Source organism: Oncorhynchus masou, chromosome 16 (assembly GCF_036934945.1).
Source record: "Oncorhynchus masou masou isolate Uvic2021 chromosome 16, UVic_Omas_1.1, whole genome shotgun sequence".
Classification (NCBI taxonomy): Eukaryota; Metazoa; Chordata; class Actinopteri; order Salmoniformes; family Salmonidae; genus Oncorhynchus; species Oncorhynchus masou.
In genome coordinates, this window is record NC_088227.1 from 5,697,589 (window position 1) to 5,716,781 (window position 19,193).

Below are 19,193 nucleotides of genomic sequence, written 5' to 3' on the forward strand. Positions count from 1 at the left end.
CAGCTCAGAATTAGAGTGTGTGTGTTAATGAATTACAGTTTGACAGCTCAGGATTAGAGTGTGTTAATGAATGATTACAGTGTGACAACTCAGGATTAGAGTGTGTTAATGAATTACAGTGTGACAGCTCAGGATTAGAGTGTGTTAATGAATTACAGTGTGACAGCTCAGGATTAGAGTGTGTGTGTTAATGAATTACAGTGTGACAGCTCAGGATTAGAGTGTGTGTGTTAATGAATTACAGTGTGACAGCTCAGGATTAGAGTGTGTGTGCTAATGAATTACAGTGTGACAGCTCAGAATTAGAGTGTGTGTGCTAATGAATTACAGTTTGACAGCTCAGGATTAGAGTGTGTGTGCAAATGAATTACAGTGTGACAGCTCAGGATTAGAGTGTGTTAATGAATTACAGTGTGACAGCTCAGGATTAGAGTGTGTTAATGAATTACAGTGTGACAGCTCAGGATTAGAGTGTGTGTGTTAATGAATTACAGTGTGACAGCTCAGGATTAGAGTGTGTGTGTTAATGAATTACAGTGTGACAGCTCAGGATTAGAGTGTGTTAATGAATTACAGTGTGACAACTCAGGATTAGAGTGTGTGTACTAATGAATTACAGTGTGACAACTCAGGATTAGAGTGTGTGTGCTAATGAATTACAGTGTGACAGCTCAGGATTAGAGTGTGTGTTAATGAATTACAGTGTGACAGCTCAGGATTAGAGTGTGTGTGTTAATGAATTACAGTGTGACAGCTCAGGATTAGAGTGTGTGTGTTAATGAATTACAGTGTGACAGCTCAGGATTAGAGTGTGTGTGTTAATGAATTACAGTGTGACAGCTCAGGATTAGAGTGTGTGTGTGTGTGTATGTATGTTAATGAGTTATAGTGTGACAGCTCAGGATTAGAGTGTGTGTGTTAATGAATTACAGTGTGACAGCTCAGGATTAGAGTGTGTGTGTTAATGAATTACAGTGTGACAGCTCAGGATTAGAGTGTGTGTGTTAATGAATTACAGTGTGACAGCTCAGGATTAGAGTGTGTGTGTTAATGAATTACAGTGTGACAGCTCAGGATTAGAGTGTGTGTGTTAATGAATTACAGTGTGACAGCTCAGGATTAGAGTGTGTGTGTGCTAATGAATTACAGTGTGACAGCTCAGGATTAGAGTGTGTTAATGAGTTACAGTGTGACAGCTCAGGATTAGAGTGTGTGTGTGCTAATGAATTACAGTGTGACAGCTCAGGATTAGTGTGTGTTAATGAATTACAGTGTGACAGCTCAGGATTAGAGTGTGTGTGTTAATGAATTACAGTGTGACAGCTCAGGATTAGAGTGTGTGTGCTAATGAATTACAGTGTGACAGCTCAGGATTAGAGTGTGTGTGTTAATGAATTACAGTGTGACAGCTCAGGATTAGAGTGTGTGTGTGTTAATGAATTACAGTGTGACAGCTCAGAATTAGTTTGTGTGTGTTAATGAATTACAGTGTGACAGCTCAGGATTAGAGTGTGTGTGTTAATGAATTACAGTGTGACAGCTCAGGATTAGAGTGTGTGTGTTAATGAATTACAGTGTGACAGCTCAGGATTAGAGTGTGTGTAATGTATTACAGTGTGACAGCTCAGGATTAGAGTGTCTGTGTTAATGAATTACAGTGTGACAGCTCAGGATTAGAGTGTGTTAATGAGATACAGTGTGACAGCTCAGGATTAGAGTGTGTTAATGAGATACAGTGTGACAGCTCAGGATTAGAGTGTGTGTGTTAATGAATTACAGTGTGACAGCTCAGGATTAGAGTGTGTGTGTTAATGAATTACAGTGTGACAGCTCAGAATTAGAGTGTGTGTGTTAATGAATTACAGTGTGACAGCTCAGAATTAGAGTGTGTGTGTTAATGAATTACAGTGTGACAGCTCAGGATTAGAGTGTGTGTGTTAATGAATTACAGTGTGACAGCTCAGAATTAGAGTGTGTGTGTTAATGAATTACAGTGTGACAGCTCAGGATTAGAGTGTGTTAATGAATTACAGTGTGACAGCTCAGGATTAGAGTGTGTGTGTAAATGAATTACAGTGTGACAACTCAGGATTAGAGTGTGTGTGCTAATGAATTACAGTGTGACAGCTCAGGATTAGTGTGTGTGTGCTAATGAATTACAGTGTGACAGCTCAGGATTAGAGTGTGTGTTGAATTACAGTGTGACAGCTCAGGATTAGAGTGTGTGTGGGTAATGAATTACAGTGTGACAGCTCAGGATTAGAGTGTGTGTGTAAATGAATTACAGTGTGACAGCTCAGGATTAGAGTGTGTGTGTTAATGAATTACAGTGTGACAGCTCAGAATTAGAGTGTGTGTGTTAATGAATTACAGTGTGACAGCTCAGGATTAGAGTGTGTTAATGAATTACAGTGTGACAGCTCAGGATTAGAGTGTGTGTGTTAATGAATTACAGTGTGACAGCTCAGGATTAGAGTGTGTGTGTTAATGAATTACAGTGTGACAGCTCAGGATTAGAGTGTGTGTGTTAATGAATTACAGTGTGACAGCTCAGGATTAGAGTGTGTGTGTTAATGAATTACAGTGTGACAGCTCAGGATTAGAGTGTGTTAATGAATTACAGTGTGACAGCTCAGGATTAGAGTGTGTGTGTTAATGAATTACAGTGTGACAGCTCAGAATTAGAGTGTGTGTGTTAATGAATTACAGTGTGACAGCTCAGGATTAGAGTGTGTGTGTTAATGAATTACAGTGTGACAGCTCAGGATTAGAGTGTGTGTTAATGAATGACAGTGTGACAGCTCAGGATTAGAATGTGTGTGTGTGTGTGTGTATGTTAATGAGTTATAGTGTGACAGCTCAGGATTAGCCTGGGGGTATATGTGTGTGTGTGTGTATGTTAATGAGTTAGTGTGACAGCTCAGGATTAGCCTGGGGGTATATGTGTGTGTGTGTATGTTAATGAGTTAGTGTGACAGCTCAGGATTAGAGTGTGTGTGTGTGTATGTATGTTAATGAGTTATAGTGTGACAGCTCAGGATTAGCCTGGGGGTATATGTGTGTGTGTGTATGTTAATGAGTTAGTGTGACAGCTCAGGATTAGCCTGTGTGTGTGTATGTTAATGAGTTATAGTGTGACAGCTCATGATTAGCCTGGGGGTGTGTATGTTAATGAGTTAGTGTGACAGCTCAGGATTAGCCTGGGGGTGTGTATGTTAATGAGTTATAGTGTGACAGCTCATGATTAGCCTGGGGGTGTGTATGTTAATGAGTTATAGTGTGACAGCTCAGGATTAGCCTGGGGGTATATTTACATTTACATTTAAGTCATTTAGCAGACGCTCTTATCCAGAGCGACTTACAAATTGGTGAATTCACCTTCTGACATCCAGTGGAACAGCCACTTTACAATAGTGCATCTAAATCATTAAGGGGGGGGTGGTGAGAAGGATTACTTATCCTATCCTAGGTATTCCTTGAAGAGGTGGGGTTTCAGGTGTCTCCGTGTGTGTGTATGTTAATGAGTTATAGTGTGACAGCTCAGGATTAGCCTGGGGGTGTGGTGGCTAGGTAGACAGACAGGAAGCCCCTCTATCTTCCGTCGAGACAGAAAGCATAAACGAGCACCACTCCATACACAGAGAGTCCTCAGACATGAATGACAAAATAGAGAGTGAGAGAGATAGAGTGAGAAAGAGAAAGCGAGAGAGATACTGACCGACAGACGACAGAGCTAAGAGACCGACACAAACGTACAGAACGTAGCTGTATCAATCAGCCCCCCTAGTCCACATACATGAGAGAACACCTCCCTCTACAGTCTGCATACTGAACTGCTGACTAGGTGTCGTAAAAAAAAACTGCTGCTCAAGTGTCGGTACAACTGGAGACTCACCACATGCGTAGATGACACGGAGATATTTCCTGGTGCCCGAGTAGCAGGGGTCCCCAAACTCTTGTGTGGACGCTTGGACGAAACAGCTCTGTTTCCCCTGACAACGTGTCGTCAACACCTGGAGAGCCACACCCGACTGGCAGACTGAGACAGAAAAGGGGAGAGAGAAAAAAGAGAGAGGACCAATGAGTCCATAGAGAATACCAGCAAAAACGGAGGGGTCTCGTAGGACGCATTTACTAAGAGTTGACAGACACAGGGCAGGGAGGGAACTGTGAGCCATATGGCACCCTTATATCTATGCATTCGGGTCATGCAGGCTACATTCCATATCATTTAGCTGAGTGGAATCATAAATGTGTTCACAGATCGCCAGATGTATTGCTCATTCATTCCTCAGTCAGTTCACTCCCACATGAAGTGAAATGCTAACATTGGCAAGTATCAGCAGAAGGCAGTGTACATATCACTTCTTCTTCTCTCTCTCTCTCTCTCTCTCTCTCCATCTCTATAGGCCTTTATACAGTGCCTTCGAAAAGTATTCAGACCCCTTGACTTTTTCCAAATGTTGTCATGTTACAGCCTAATTCTAAAATGGAATATGTATTTAAAAATTCCTCAGCAATCTACACACAATACCACATAATGACAAAGTGAAAACAGGTTTTTAGACATTTTGGTAAATGTATAAAAAAAGGAGAAACGTCGTAATTTACATAAGTATTCAGACGCTTTGCTATGAGACTTGAAGTGCATCCTGTTTCCATTGATCATCCTTGAGATATTTCTACAACTTGTTTGGAGTCCACCCGTGGTCAATTCAATTGATTGGACATGATTTGGAAAGGCACACACCTGTCTATATAAGGTCCAAACGTTGACCATGCATGTCAGAGCAAACACCAAGCCATGAGGTCGGGGGAGAAGGGCCTTGGTCAGGTAGGTGACTAAGTACCCGATGGTCACTCTGACAGAAGCTCTAGAGTTCCTCTGTGGGAGAACTTTCCAGAAGGACAACCGTCTCTGCAGCACTCCAACAATCAGGCCTTTCCGGTAGAGTGGCCAGACGGATGCCACTCCACAGTAAAAGACACATGACAGCCCGCTTGGAGTTTGCCTAAAGACTCTCTGACCAGGAGAAACAAGATTATCTGGTCTGATGAAACCACGATTGAACTCTTTGGCCTGAATGCCAAGCGTCACGTCTGGAGGAAACCAGGCACCATACCTACGGTGAAGCATCATGCTGCATCATGCTGTGGGAGGATTTTTCAGCGGCAGGGACTGGGAGACTAGTCAGGAATCAGGATTGAGGCAAACATGAAGCAAAGTACAGAGAGATCCTCGATGAAAACCTGCTCCAGAGTGCTCAGGACCTCAGACTGGGGTGAAGGTTCACTTTCCAACAGTACAACGACCCTAAGTACACAGCCAAGACAACGCAGGAGTGGCTTTGGGACACGTATCTGAATGTCCTTGAGTAGCACAGCCAGAGCCTGGACTTGAAACCGATTGAACATGTTTGGAGAAACCTGAAAATAGCTGTGCAGCAATGCTCCCCATCCAACCTGACAGAGGAATGAGAGAATCTCCCAAATAGAGGTATGCCAAACTTGTGGCGTCATATCCAAGAAAACTCGATGCTGTAATTGCTGCCAAAGGTGATTCAATAAAGTACTGAGTAAAGGGCCTGAATACTTATGTAAATGTGTATATGTTCTTAAGATTTTATAAATTAGCAAAAAAAAAATTCTAAAAACCTGTTTTTCCTTTGTCATTATGGGGTAATTGTGTGTAGATTGATGAGGTAAAAAAAAAGATTTAATCAATTTTAGAAAAAGGCTGTAACGTAACAAAATGTGGAAAAAGTCAAGGGATCTGAATACTTTACGAAGACACTGCATACAGTTACGGACAAATATGTTCTCACCCTTTTTTAAACAATTCCCTATTTCGTCTAAAATACATTGAAATTGAACAAAACCACAGAACCAATTGTATTTTTGTAAACTTAAAAGGTTGAGTAAATAAGATACGTCTTCACAAATTCACCCACATCTCTATTATGTAAATACACTGAATGAAAATAGAAACAAATGTAAAGTGTTGGCCCCGTGTTTCATGAGCTGCAATAAAAGATCCAGAAATTCGCATTATTTCTCTCAAATTCTGTGCAAAATTTGTTAGTGAGCAATTGTCCTTTGTCAAGATTATCCATCCATCTGACCGGTGTGGAATATCAAGAAGCTGATTAAATAGTATGATCATTACACAGATGCAGCTTGTGCTGCAATAAAAGGCCACTCTAAAATGTGCAGTTTTGTCACACAACACAATACCACAGATGTCAGTTGAGGGATCGTGCAATTGGCTGACAAGGTAAAAATCTGTTGTTCTGCCCCTGAACAAGGCACGTAAACCCACTGATCCCCGGTAGGCTGTCATTGTAAATAACAATTTGTTCCTGACTGACTTGTTAAGTAAAGGTGTAAAAAATGTAATAAAAATCAGTGTACTTGTTGTCCAGAAAACCAGTCTTGATATGACTGCAGTTTGGCGTTGTAAACTCTTTCAATGGACATATGCTCGCCTTCGATGGTCACTGGTACACTGGAGAACCCCGCTTTCAACTGTACCGGGTAGATGGCGTAGTGTGGGCGAGTGGTTTGCGGATATGAAATCACATTTTATTGGTCACAAACACGTGATTAGCAGATGTTATTGCGGGTGTAGCAAAATGTTGGTGCGTCTAGCTCCGACAGTACAGTAATATCTAACAAGTAATATCTAACAAATTACACAATGAATACCCAATACACACAAATCTAAGTAGGAGTGAATTAAGACTATATACATATGGACAAGCGATGTCAGAGCGGAACAGACTAAGATACAGTAGAATAGTATAGAATACAGTATATACTGTACATATGAGATGAGTCATGCAAGATAGGTAAGCATTATTAAGTGAATGAGATACCATAGAATAGCATAGAAAACAGTATATACACATTATTAAGTGAATGAGATACCATAGAATAGCATAGAAAACAGTATATACACATTATTAAGTGAATGAGATACCATAGAATAGCATAGAAAACAGTATATACACATTAACCTGTTGGAACTCTAGGGGCGCAATTTCATTTTTGGATGAAAAACGTTCCCGTTTTAAACAAGATATTTTGTCACAAAAAGATGCTCGACTATGCATATAATTGCTACTGTTCAAAGAAAACACTCTGACGTGTCCAGAAATACAAAGATCTTCTCTGTGCGTGCCCTTTAACGTGAGCTTCAGGCAAAACCAAGATGAGATGACATCCAGGAAATGACAAGGATTTTTGAGGCTCTGTTTGTCATGATCTCCTTATATGGCTGTGAACGCAAGAGGAATGAGTCTGCCCTTTCTGTCGTTTCCCCAAGGTGTCTGCAGCATTGTGACGTATTTGTAGGCAGATCATTGGAAGATTGACCATAAGAGACCACATTTACCACGTGTCCGCCCGGTGTCCTGCGCCGAAATTGGTGCGCAAAAGTCACCTGCCAGTATTTTTCCAAACAATACAGAGAGTAAAGCAAGCTTCCACGAACTGCATGTCAATGAAGAGATATGTGAAAAAACACCTTGAGGACTGATTCCAAACAACGTTTGCCATGTTTCGGTCGATATTATGTAGTTAATCCGGAAAAAGTTTTACGTTGTAGGTGACTGCATTTTCGGTTCGTTTCAGTAGCCAGGCGCAATGTAGAAAACGGAACGATTTCTCCTACACACAGACGCTTTCAGGAAACACTGCGCATTTGGTGTGTAACTGAGAGTCTCCTCATTGAAAACATCAGAAGCTCTTCAAAGGTAAATGATTTTATTTATTTGGTTATCTGGTTTTTTAGAAAATGTTGCGTGCTACATGTTATTCAAAATGCATTGCTAGCTTTGCATACTCTTACACAAATTAGTCAATTTCTATGGTTCAAAAGCATATTTTGAAAATCTGAGATGACAGTGTTGTTAAGAAAAGGCTAAGCTTGAGAGCAGATGCATTATTTTCATTTTATTTGCGATTTTCAGAAATCGTTAACGTTACATTATGCTAATGAGCTTCAGGCTATAACTGTATACAGGGTTTTTTCATAGCCAAACGTGAACAAAACGGAGCGATTTGTCCTACACAAATAATATTTTTTTGAAAAACTGCACATTAGCTATGTAACAGAGTCTCCTCATTGAAAACATCCGAAGCTCTTCAAAGTTAATGATTTTATTTATTTGGTTATCTGGCTTTTGTGAAAATGTTGCGTGCTACATGCTACACAAAATGCTATGCTAGCTTTGCATACTCTTACACAAATTAGTCAATTTCTATGGTTCAAAAGCATATTTTGAAAATCTGAGATGACAGTGTTGTTAAGAAAAGGCTAAGCTTGAGAGCAAACGCATTATTTTAATTTTATTTGCGATTTTCAGAAATCGTTAACGTTGCGTTATGCTAATGAGCCTGAGGCTTTAGTCACGATCCCGGATCCGGGATGGGGAGTTTCAAGAAGTTAAAGGGCACGCACAGAGAAGATATTTGTATTTCTGGACACGTCAGAGTGTTTTCTTTCGAACAGTAGCAATTATATGCATAGTCGAGCATCTTTTTTTGTGACAAAATATCTTGTTTAAAACGGAACGTTTTCTTCCAAAAATGAAATAGCGCCACCATAAGTGTAAGAGGTTAAGTGAATGAGATACCATAGAATAGCATAGAAAACAGTATATACACATTATTAAGTGAATGAGATGCCATAGAAAAGCATAGAAAACAGTATATACACATTATTAAGTGAATGAGATACCATAGAATAGCATAGAAAACAGTATATACACATTATTAAGTGAATGAGATACCATAGAATAGCATAGAAAACAGTATATACACATTAAGTGAATGAGATACCATAGAATAGCATAGAAAACAGTATATACACATTATTAAGTGAATGAGATACCATAGAATAGCATAGAAAACAGTATATACACATTATTAAGTGAATGAGATACCATAGAAAAGCATAGAAAACAGTATATACACATTAAGTGAATGAGATACCATAGAATAGCATAGAAAACAGTATATACACATTAAGTGAATGAGATACCATAGAATAGCATAGAAAACAGTATATACACATTATTAAGTGAATGAGATACCATAGAATAGCATAGAAAACAGTATATACACATCGTTGTCGGTAAACACAGCACTGATCTGTATTGACAAAGAGTTTGTTTAGGTGGGTTTTTGAGAGGTTCAATCAGGCTTTCTTGTGTCTCCTCAGCAATGGGGTCTTTCTGTTTTAATCAACGACCAAATGAAGCATTCAAAGAAAGATAACAACCTCCCTACAATCAAGCATGGGGAGGTTCAATACTGCTGCGGTGTCCCTTTGCTGCCACTTGTACTTGAACCCGTGCAAGTCATCATAGACTCAGCAGATCAATGTGTTTTGGAATATTCAACCAACTGTCCAAAACACTGTGTGTCAGTTGAAGGTCGTGGATGTTCCAGCAGGACAATAATCCACAAACACACATCAAAAGCAACCTGGAATGGTTCAAGAAGATACACTGGACTGTTCTGCAGTGGCCAACTTAGAGTCCAGATCAGAATACATCCATAACCAATGGCAAAAGAGGAAAACAGCACCCCTCAAACTTTGAAGAATTAGAACAGTTTGTTGCTGAAAAGTGATCCAAATTGCCAGTAGAACGCTGCTGTCACGCCCTGACCTTAGAGAGCCTTTTTATGTCTCTAGGGTGTGATTTGGGTTTTCTATGTTCTGTTTGAATTTTTTTTGTATTTCTATGTTTTGGCCAGGTATGGTTCTCAATCAGGGACAGCTGTCTATCGTTGTCTCTGATTGGGAATCATACTTAGGCAGCCTTTTTCCCCTTCTGTCACTGTGGGAAGTTGTCTTTGTTAGGGTTACTATAGCCTTGTAAGCTTCACGGTCGCTTTTGTTATTTCTTGTTTTGTTGGCGACATTCTAACAAATAAAATGTATGCTCACCACGCTGCACCTTGGTCTCATTCCGACGACGGCCGTGACAGCCGCATCAAGATCATTGATGGCTACAAAAAGTGTTAGCCTGCCTTGTCGTGGCCAGACTGTGAAAACAAGTACTCCAGGGTGCCAATCATTTTATCCAACTTAAGTTCACAAAATTGTTTCTGCAATGTTGAAATTCAACTTCAACTTATTTTCGAAGAAATAGAGAAAGGGTGCCAATATATTTGACCGCAACTGTATCGATGCAATTTGTTTTATTGGCAAATGAAGTGTTGTGTGTATCCTTCTATTTCTCTCTTGAGTGTTTGAAGAACCGTCAACACTTCAGTCGGGGCACAAAGCCCCGGTCAACGTACAACACTGACTAAGATCATTTTCTATAGACTCAAAGTAGGGAGAGACTCACTCACAAGAACAGAGAACGGACATCTCTGACACACTCTTCCCCACAAAGGCTCTGACCCCCACTGTCCTCCTTCGGGGCCTCTGTCCTGACCCATCCCAGGGACATCCTGCGCAGGCCCCCCATTGTGAAAAGGGACACCCAATCTTGTAAGGGTGTGTGGGGGAGGGGGAGAAGGGGGGGACACAGACACCTGTCAGAGTGATAGATGAGGAGCTCATTCATCATCACTAAGAGCCTGCCAGACCCCCTCCTACATCTTCAGATCCACTGCTCTTTTTTCTCATCCTCTGGGGAAGGATGTACAGATGAGGCTCCTCTTTTCGGGGGAAATGGACAGAAGGCTCTTTTCCTTTCCTCCTCCACTCTCGACGCTTGAGATTTAGAAGATATTGTCTGATGTACTAACATGCTGTGACCACATCTATTCCAATGGTGTACATTAAAGGTATGTGCTATCCGGCATCCTTGGGACATCCCTAACCCATTGAAGTTGACATTTAAAATGGTCATGGTAAGGGTTAAGGTTAGGGATAGGTAAAGGTTAGGGGTTAGGGTAGGGACGACCCAATGATCCCAGATAACACTTAAAAGTGCATGTAAGGTAATAACAAATGTGTAGGATCATATATTACTGATATATTACTCATATATTATATACAGTTGAAGTCGGAAGTTTACATACAACTAGGTTGTAGTTATTAAAACTAGTTTTTCAACCACTCCACAAATTTCTTGTTAACAAACTCGGTTAGGACATCTACTTTGTGCATGACACAAGTAATTTTTCCAACAATTTTTTACAGACAGATTATTTCACTTATAATTCACTGTATTAGAATTTCAGTGGGTCAGAAGTTTACATACACTAAGTTGACTGTGCCTTTAAACAGATTGGAAAATTCCAGAAAATGATGTCATGGCATTAGAAGCTACTGATAGGCTAATTGAGATCATTTGAGTCAATTGGAGGTGTCCCTGTGGATGTATTTCAAGGTCTACCTTCAGACTCAGTTGCTTGACATCATTGGAAAATCAAAAGAAATCAGCCAAGACCTCAGAAAAAAAATTGTAGACCTCCAAAAGTTTGGTTCATCCTTGGGAGCAATTTCTAAACGCCTGAAGGTACCACGTTCATCTGTACAAACAATAGTACGCAAGTATAAACACCATGGGACCATAAAGCCTTCATACCGCTCAGGAAGGAGACGCGTTCTGTCTCCTAGAGATGAATGTACTTTGGTGCGAAAATCCCAGAACAACAGCAAAGGACCTTGTGAAGATGCTGGAGGAAACAGGTACAAAAGTATCAATATTCACAGTAAAACGAGTCCTATATCGACATAACATCAAAGGCCCCTCAGTAAGAAAGAAGCCACTACGGTTTGCAACTGCACATTGGGACAAAGATCATACTTCTTTGAGAAATGTCCTCTGGTCTGATGAAACAAAAATAGAACTGTTGGACACAATGACTATTGTTATGTTGGGATGAAAAAGGCGGAGGCTTGCAAGCTGAAGAACACCATCCCAACCGTGAAGCATCATGATGTGGGGGTGGCAGCATCATGGTGTGGGGGTGCTTTACTGCAGGAGGACTGGTACACTTCACAAAATAGATGGCATCATGAGGACGTAAAATTATGTGGATATATTGAAACAACATCTCAAGACATCAGTCAGGAAGTTAAAGCTTGGTCACAAATGCGCAGCTGCGGTCATCCCCCTATTCAAAGGGGGGACACTCTTGACCCAAACTGCTACAGACCTATATCTATCCTACCCTGCCTTTCTAAGGTCTTCGAAAGCCAAGTCAACAAACAGATTACCTAATTATTTCGAATCTCACCATACCTTCTTTGCTATGCAATCTGGTTTCAGAGCTGGTCATGGGTGCACCTCAGCCACGCTCAAGGTCCTAAACTAAATCTTAACCGCCATAGATAAGAAACATTACTGTGCAGCCGTATTCATTGATCTGGCCAAGGCTTTTGACTCTGTCAATCACCACATCCTCATCGGCAGACTCGACAGCCTTGGTTTACATTTACATTTACATTTAAGTCATTTAGCAGACGCTCTTATCCAGAGCGACTTACAAATTGGTGAATTCACCTTCTGACATCCAGTGGAACAGCCACTTTACAATAGTGCATCTAAATCATTTAAGGGGGGGGGGAGGATTACTTATCCTATCCTAGGTATTCCTTGATTGATTGCCTCGCCTGGTTCACCAACTACTTTTCTGATAGAGTTCAGTGTGTCAAATCGGAGGGTCTGCTGTCCGGACCTCTGGCAGTCTCTATGTGGGTGCCACAGGGTTCAATTCTTGGACCGACTCTCTTCTCTGTATACATCAATGATGTCGCTCTTGCTGCTGGTGAGTCTCTGATCCACCTCTACGCAGACGACACCATTCTGTATACTTCTGGCCCTTCTTTGGACACTGTGTTAACAACCCTCCAGGCAAGCTTCAATGCCATACAACTCTCCTTCCGTGGCCTCCAATTGCTCTCAACGACAAGTAAAACTAAACGCATGCTCTTCAATCGATCGCTGCCTGTACCTGCCCGCCTGTCCAACATCACTACTCTGGACGGCTCTGACTTAGAATACGTGGACAACTACAAATACCTAGGTGTCTGGTTAGACTGTAAACTCTCCTTCCAGACCCATATCAAATATCTCCAATCCAAAGTTAAATCTAGAATTGGCTTCCTATTTCAGCAACAAATCATCCTTCACTCATGCTGCCAAACATACAAAACTGACCATCCTACCAATCCTCGACTTCGGCGATGTCATTTACAAAATAGCCTCCAATACCCTACTCAACAAATTGGATGCAGTCTATCACAGTGCAATCCGTTTTGTCACCAAAGCCCCATATACTACCCACCATTGCGACCTGTACGCTCTCGTTGGCTGGCCCTCGCTTCATACTGTCGCCAAACCTACTGGCTCCAGGTCATCTACAAGTTTCTGCTAGGTAAAGCCCTGCCTTATCTCAGCTCGCTGGTCACCATAGCATCACCAACCTGTAGCACGCGCTCCCAGCAGGTATATCTCTCTGGTCACCCCCAAAACCAATTCTTTCTTTGGCCGCCTCTCCTTCCAGTTCTCTGCTGCCAATGACTGGAACGAACTACAAAAATCTCTGAAACTGGAAACACTTATCTCCCTCACTAGCTTTAAGTACCAACTGTCAGAGCAGCTCACAGATTCCTGCACCTGTACATAGCCCACCTATAATTTACCCAAACAACTACCTCTTTCCCTACTGTATTTATTTATTTATTTTGCCCCCCATTATTTTTATTTCTACTTTGCACATTCTTCCACTGCAAATCTACCATTCCAGTGTTTTACTTGCTATATTGTATTTACTTTGCCACCATGGCCTTTTTTGCCTTTACCTCCCTTATCTCACCTCGTATATAGACTTTTTATACTGTATTATTGACTGTATGTTTGTTTTACTCCATGTGTAACTCTGTGTCATTGTATGTGTCGAACTGCTTTGCTTTATCTTGGCCAGGTCGTAATTGTAAAGGAGAACTTGTTCTCAACTTGCCTACCCGGTTAAATAAAGGTGAAATAAAAAAAATAATAAAATGGGTCTACCAAATGGACAATGATCCAAAGCATACTTCCAAAGTTGTGGCAAAATGGCTTAAGGACAACAAAGTCAACATTTTGGAGTGGCCATCACAAAGCCCTGACCTCACTCCTTTAGAAAATTTGTGGGCGGAACTGAAAAAGTGTGTGAGAGCAATGAGGCCGACAAACCAGACTCAGTTACACCAGCTCTGTCAGCAGGAATGGGCCAAAATTTACCCAACTTACTGTGGGAATCTTGTGGAAGGCTACCTGAAACGTTTGACCCAAGTTAAACATTTTAAAGGCAACGCTACCAAATACTAATTGAGTGTATGTAAACTTCTAATCCACTGGGAATGTGATGAAAGAAATAAAAGCTGAAATAAATAATTCTCTCTACTATTATTCTGACATTTCACATTCTTAAAATAAAGTGGTGATCCTAACTGACCTAAAACAGGGAAGTTTTACTAGGATTAAATGTGAAATGTGAAAAACTGAGTTTACATGTATTTGGCGAAGGTGTATGAAAATTCCGACTTCTACTGTATTACTGATATATTACTGATATCACATATTACTGATATATTACTCATATATTACATATTACTCATATATTACTGATATATTACTCATATATCATATATTACTCATATATTACTGATATATCATATATTACTCATATATTACATATTACTCATATATTACTGATATATCATATATTACTCAAATATTACTGATATATCATATATTACTCATATTACTGATATATCATTGATATATCATTGATATATTACTCATATATCATATATTACTGATATATTATTATATCATATATTACTGATATATAATACCCACTGAACTGAACCCTAATTTGTCAAGAGAAGCGAGGTTGGAGCGAGTTGGTCGCATCTACACTTCGGTCCGCAGGTAGTATAACTTTTCATTACATTTCGTTATAGTACAACGGTTTGATTTGTCTAATCTTAGCAATTTCTTCTTAGCCAGCTACATAGCCGTCTTTGTATCAACGACAATTGCATAATTATCGTATTTAAATCGTCCTAACGTATCTGCCCAGCAGCTAGCTAAGCAGCTAGCTAACATCCACTGTCCACTAGCACTGTAGAAACTATTACACTCAACTGAACGACTCGATTAGCGTAGTGTCAGCTAGCTACATAGTTGTCTTCGCTGTTTTCGTATCCAAGATAATTGTGCAGTTTAGAGTGTGTAGACTTAGAGTGATTATCTTAATTTACCGAGGTTAGCTAGCCAGCTATTTGTCGTCCTTAACGTAGGAAATGCTGCTAGCTAGCTAGCCAACAGCTAGCCAACCTCTACCGAATTGAACTCCAACTACCCGGTCAACATTCCGCGTCGCTCCACAGGTAGTATCACATTTTCATTTCACTTCATTACAGTACAACGGTTTGATTTGATTGATCGTAGCTAGCCAGCTACATAGCCGTCTTTGTATCTAAGACAATTGTGTAGTCTAGAGCGATTTTCTAGGTTAGCTGGCCAGCTATTGTCGTTCTTCTAACGTAGCTAGCCAGCTAGCCCCCGAATAGCAGCACTGTAGTAACTATTACAGTACAACGGTTTGTTTTGTTTGATCGTAGCTAGCTAGCTACATAGCCGTCTTTGTATCTAAGACAATTGTGTAGCCTAGAGCGATTTTCTAGGTTAGCTAGCCAGCTATTGTCGTTCTTTTAAAGTAACGTAACGCAATTAACCTGCTAGCTAGCCAGCTAGCCCCCGAATAGCAGCACTGTAGAAACTATTACACTCGACGGAACGACTTGATTAGTGTAGTGTCAACATCGCAGCCACTACCAGCTAGCCTACTCCAGCAGTACTGTATCATTTCAATCATTTTAGTCAATAAGATTCTTGCTACGTAAGCTTAACTTTCTGAACATTCGAGACGTGTAGTCCACTTGTCATTCCAATCTCCTTTGCATTAGCGTAGCCTCTTCTGTACCCTGTTAACTATGTGTCTATCTATCCCTGTTCTCTCCTCTCTGCACAGACCATACAAACGCTCCACACCGCGTGGCCGCGGCCACCCTAATCTGGTGGTCCCAGCGCGCACGACCCACGTGGAGTTCCAGGTCTCCGGTAGCCTCTGGAACTGCCGATCTGTGGCCAACAAGGCAGAGTTCATCTCAGCCTATGCCTCCTCCAGTCCTCGACTTCCTGGCACTGACGGAAACATGGATCACCACAGATAACACTGCTACTCCTACTGCTCTCTCTTCGTCCGCCCACGTGTTCTCGCACACCCCGAGAGCTTCTGGTCAGCGGGGTGGTGGCACCGGGATCCTCAACTCTCCCAAGTGGTCATTCTCTCTCTCTCCCCTTACCCATCTATCTATCGCCTCCTTTGAATTCCATGCTGTCACAGTTACCAGCCCTTTCAAGCTTAACATCCTTATCATTTATCGCCCTCCAGGTTCCCTCGGAGAGTTCATCAATGAGCTTGATGCCTTGATAAGCTCCTTTCCTGAGGACGGCTCACCTCTCACAGTCCTGGGCGACTTTAACCTCCCCCACGTCTACCTTTGACTCATTCCTCTCTGCCTCCTTCTTTCCACTCCTCTCCTCTTTTGACCTCACCCTCTCACCTTCCCCCTACTCACAAGGCAGGCAATACGCTCGACCTCATCTTTACTAGATGCTGTTCTTCCACTAACCTCACTGCAACTCCCCTCCAAGTCTCCGACCACTACCTTGTATCCTTTTCCCTCTCGCTCTCATCCAACACTTCCCACACTGCCCCTACTCGGATGGTATCGCGCCGTCCCAACCTTCGCTCTCTCTCCCCCGCTACTCTTTCCTCTTCCATCCTATCATCTCTTCCCTCTGCTCCCTTACCTTCTCCAACCTTTCTCCTGATTCTGCCTCCTCAACCCTCCTCTCTTCCCTTTCTGCATCCTTTGACTCTCTATGTCCCCTATCCTCCAGGCCGGCTCGGTCCTCCCCTCCCGCTCCGTGGCTCGATGACTCATTGCGAGCTCACAGAACAGAGCTCCGGGCAGCCGAGCGGAAATGGAGGAAAACTCGCCTCCCTGCGGACCTGGCATCCTTTCACTCCCTCCTCTCTACATTTTCCTCCTCTGTCTCTGCTGCTAAAGCCACTTTCTACCACTCTAAATTCCAAGCATCTGCCTCTAACCCTAGGAAGCTCTTTGCCACCTTCTCCTCCCTCCTGAATCCTCCTCCCCCTCCCCCCTCCTCCCTCTCTGCAGATGACTTCGTCAACCATTTTGAAAAGAAGGTCGACGACATCCGATCCTCGTTTGCTAAGTCAAACGACACCGCTGGTTCTGCTCACACTGCCCTACCCTGTGCTCTGACCTCTTTCTCCCTCTCTCTCCAGATGAAATCTCGCTTCTTGTGACAGCCGGCCGCCCAACAACCTGCTCCGCTCGACCCTATCCCCTCCTCTCTTCTCCAGACCATTTCCGGGACCTTCTCCCCTTACCTCACCTCGCTCATCAACTCATCCCTGACCGCTGGCTATGTCCCTTCCGTCTTCAAGAGAGCGAGAGTTGCACCTTCTGAAAAAACCTACACTCGATCCCTCCGATGTCAACAACTACAGACCAGTATCCCTTCTTTCTTTTCTCTCCAAAACTCTTGAACGTGCCGTCCTTGGCCAGCTCTCCCGCTATCTCTCTCAGAATGACCTTCTTGATCCAAATCAGTCAGGTTTCAAGACTAGTCATTCAACTGAGACTGCTCTTCTCTGCATCACGGAGGCGCTCCGCACTGCTAAAGCTAACTCTCTCTCCTCTGCTCTCATCCTTCTAGACCTATCGGCTGCCTTCGATACTGTGAACCATCAGATCCTCCTCTCCACCCTCTCCGAGTTGGGCATCTCCGGCGCGGCCCACGCTTGGATTGCGTCCTACCTGACAGGTCGCTCCTACCAGGTGGCGTGGCGAGAATCTGTCTCCTCGCCACGCGCTCTCACCACTGGTGTCCCCCAGGGCTCTGTTCTAGGCCCTCTCCTATTCTCGCTATACACCAAGTCACTTGGCTCTGTCATAACCTCACATGGTCTCTCCTATCATTGCTATGCAGACGACACACAATTAATCTTCTCCTTTCCCCTTCTGATGACCAGGTGGCGAATCGCATCTCTGCATGTCTGGCAGACATATCAGTGTGGATGACGGATCACCACCTCAAGCTGAACCTCGGCAAGACGGAGCTGCTCTTCCTCCCGGGGAAGGACTGCCCGTTCCATGATCTCGCCATCACGGTTGACAACTCCATTGTGTCCTCCTCCCAGAGCGCTAAGAACCTTGGCGTGATCCTGGACAACACCCTGTCGTTCTCAACCAACATCATGGCGGGCCCGTTCCTGTAGGTTCATGCTCTACAACATCCGCAGAGTATGACCCTGCCTCACACAGGAAGCGGCGCAGGTCCTAATCCAGGCACTTGTCATCTCCCGTCTGGATTACTGCAATTCGCTGTTGGCTGGGCTCCCTGCCTGTGCCATTAAACCCCTACAACTCATCCAGAACGCCGCAGCCCGTTTGGTGTTCAACCTTCCCAAGTTCTCTCACGTCACCCCGCTCCTCCGCTCTCTCCACTGGCTTCCAGTTGAAGCTCGCATCCGCTACAAGACCATGGTGCTTGCCTACGGAGCTGTGAGGGAACGGCACCGCAGTACCTCCAGGCTCTGATCAGGCCCTACACCCAAGCAAGGGCACTGCGTTCATCCACCTCTGGCCTGCTCGCCTCCCCTACCATTGAGGAAGTACAGTTCCCCGCTCAGCCCAGTCAAAACTGTTCGCTGCTCTGGCCCCCCAATGGTGGAACAAACTCCCTCACGACGCCAGGACAGCGGAGTCAATCACCACCTTCCGGAGACACCTGAAACCCCACCTCTTCAAGGAATACCTAGGATAGGATAAGTAATCCTTCTCACCACCCCCCTTAATGATTTAGATGCACTATTGTAAAGTGGCTGTTCCACTGGATGTCAGAAGGTGAATCCACCAATTTGTAAGTCGCTCTGGATAAGAGCGTCTGCTAAATGACTTAAATGTAAATGTAATATTACTCATATATCATTGATATATTACTCATATATCATTGATATATTACTCATATATCATTGATATATTACTGATATATCATATATTACTCATATATTACATATTACTCATATATTACTGATATATTACTCATGTACCATGTATTACTGATATATTA

The 19,193-nt window shown here is 42.6% G+C and overlaps 1 protein-coding gene across 1 annotated transcript in view; it reads right to left on the reverse strand.

Annotated features, from left to right (window-relative positions):
- Positions 1-19,193, reverse strand: part of LOC135557372 (protein eva-1 homolog A-like) — a 225,349-nt gene that overhangs the window by 124,972 nt on the left and 81,184 nt on the right. The window contains exon 5 of the mRNA XM_064990586.1: positions 3,896-4,039. Within this exon, the coding sequence (XP_064846658.1) occupies positions 3,896-4,039 (144 nt within the window). The remainder of the gene's footprint in view (positions 1-3,895; positions 4,040-19,193) is intronic.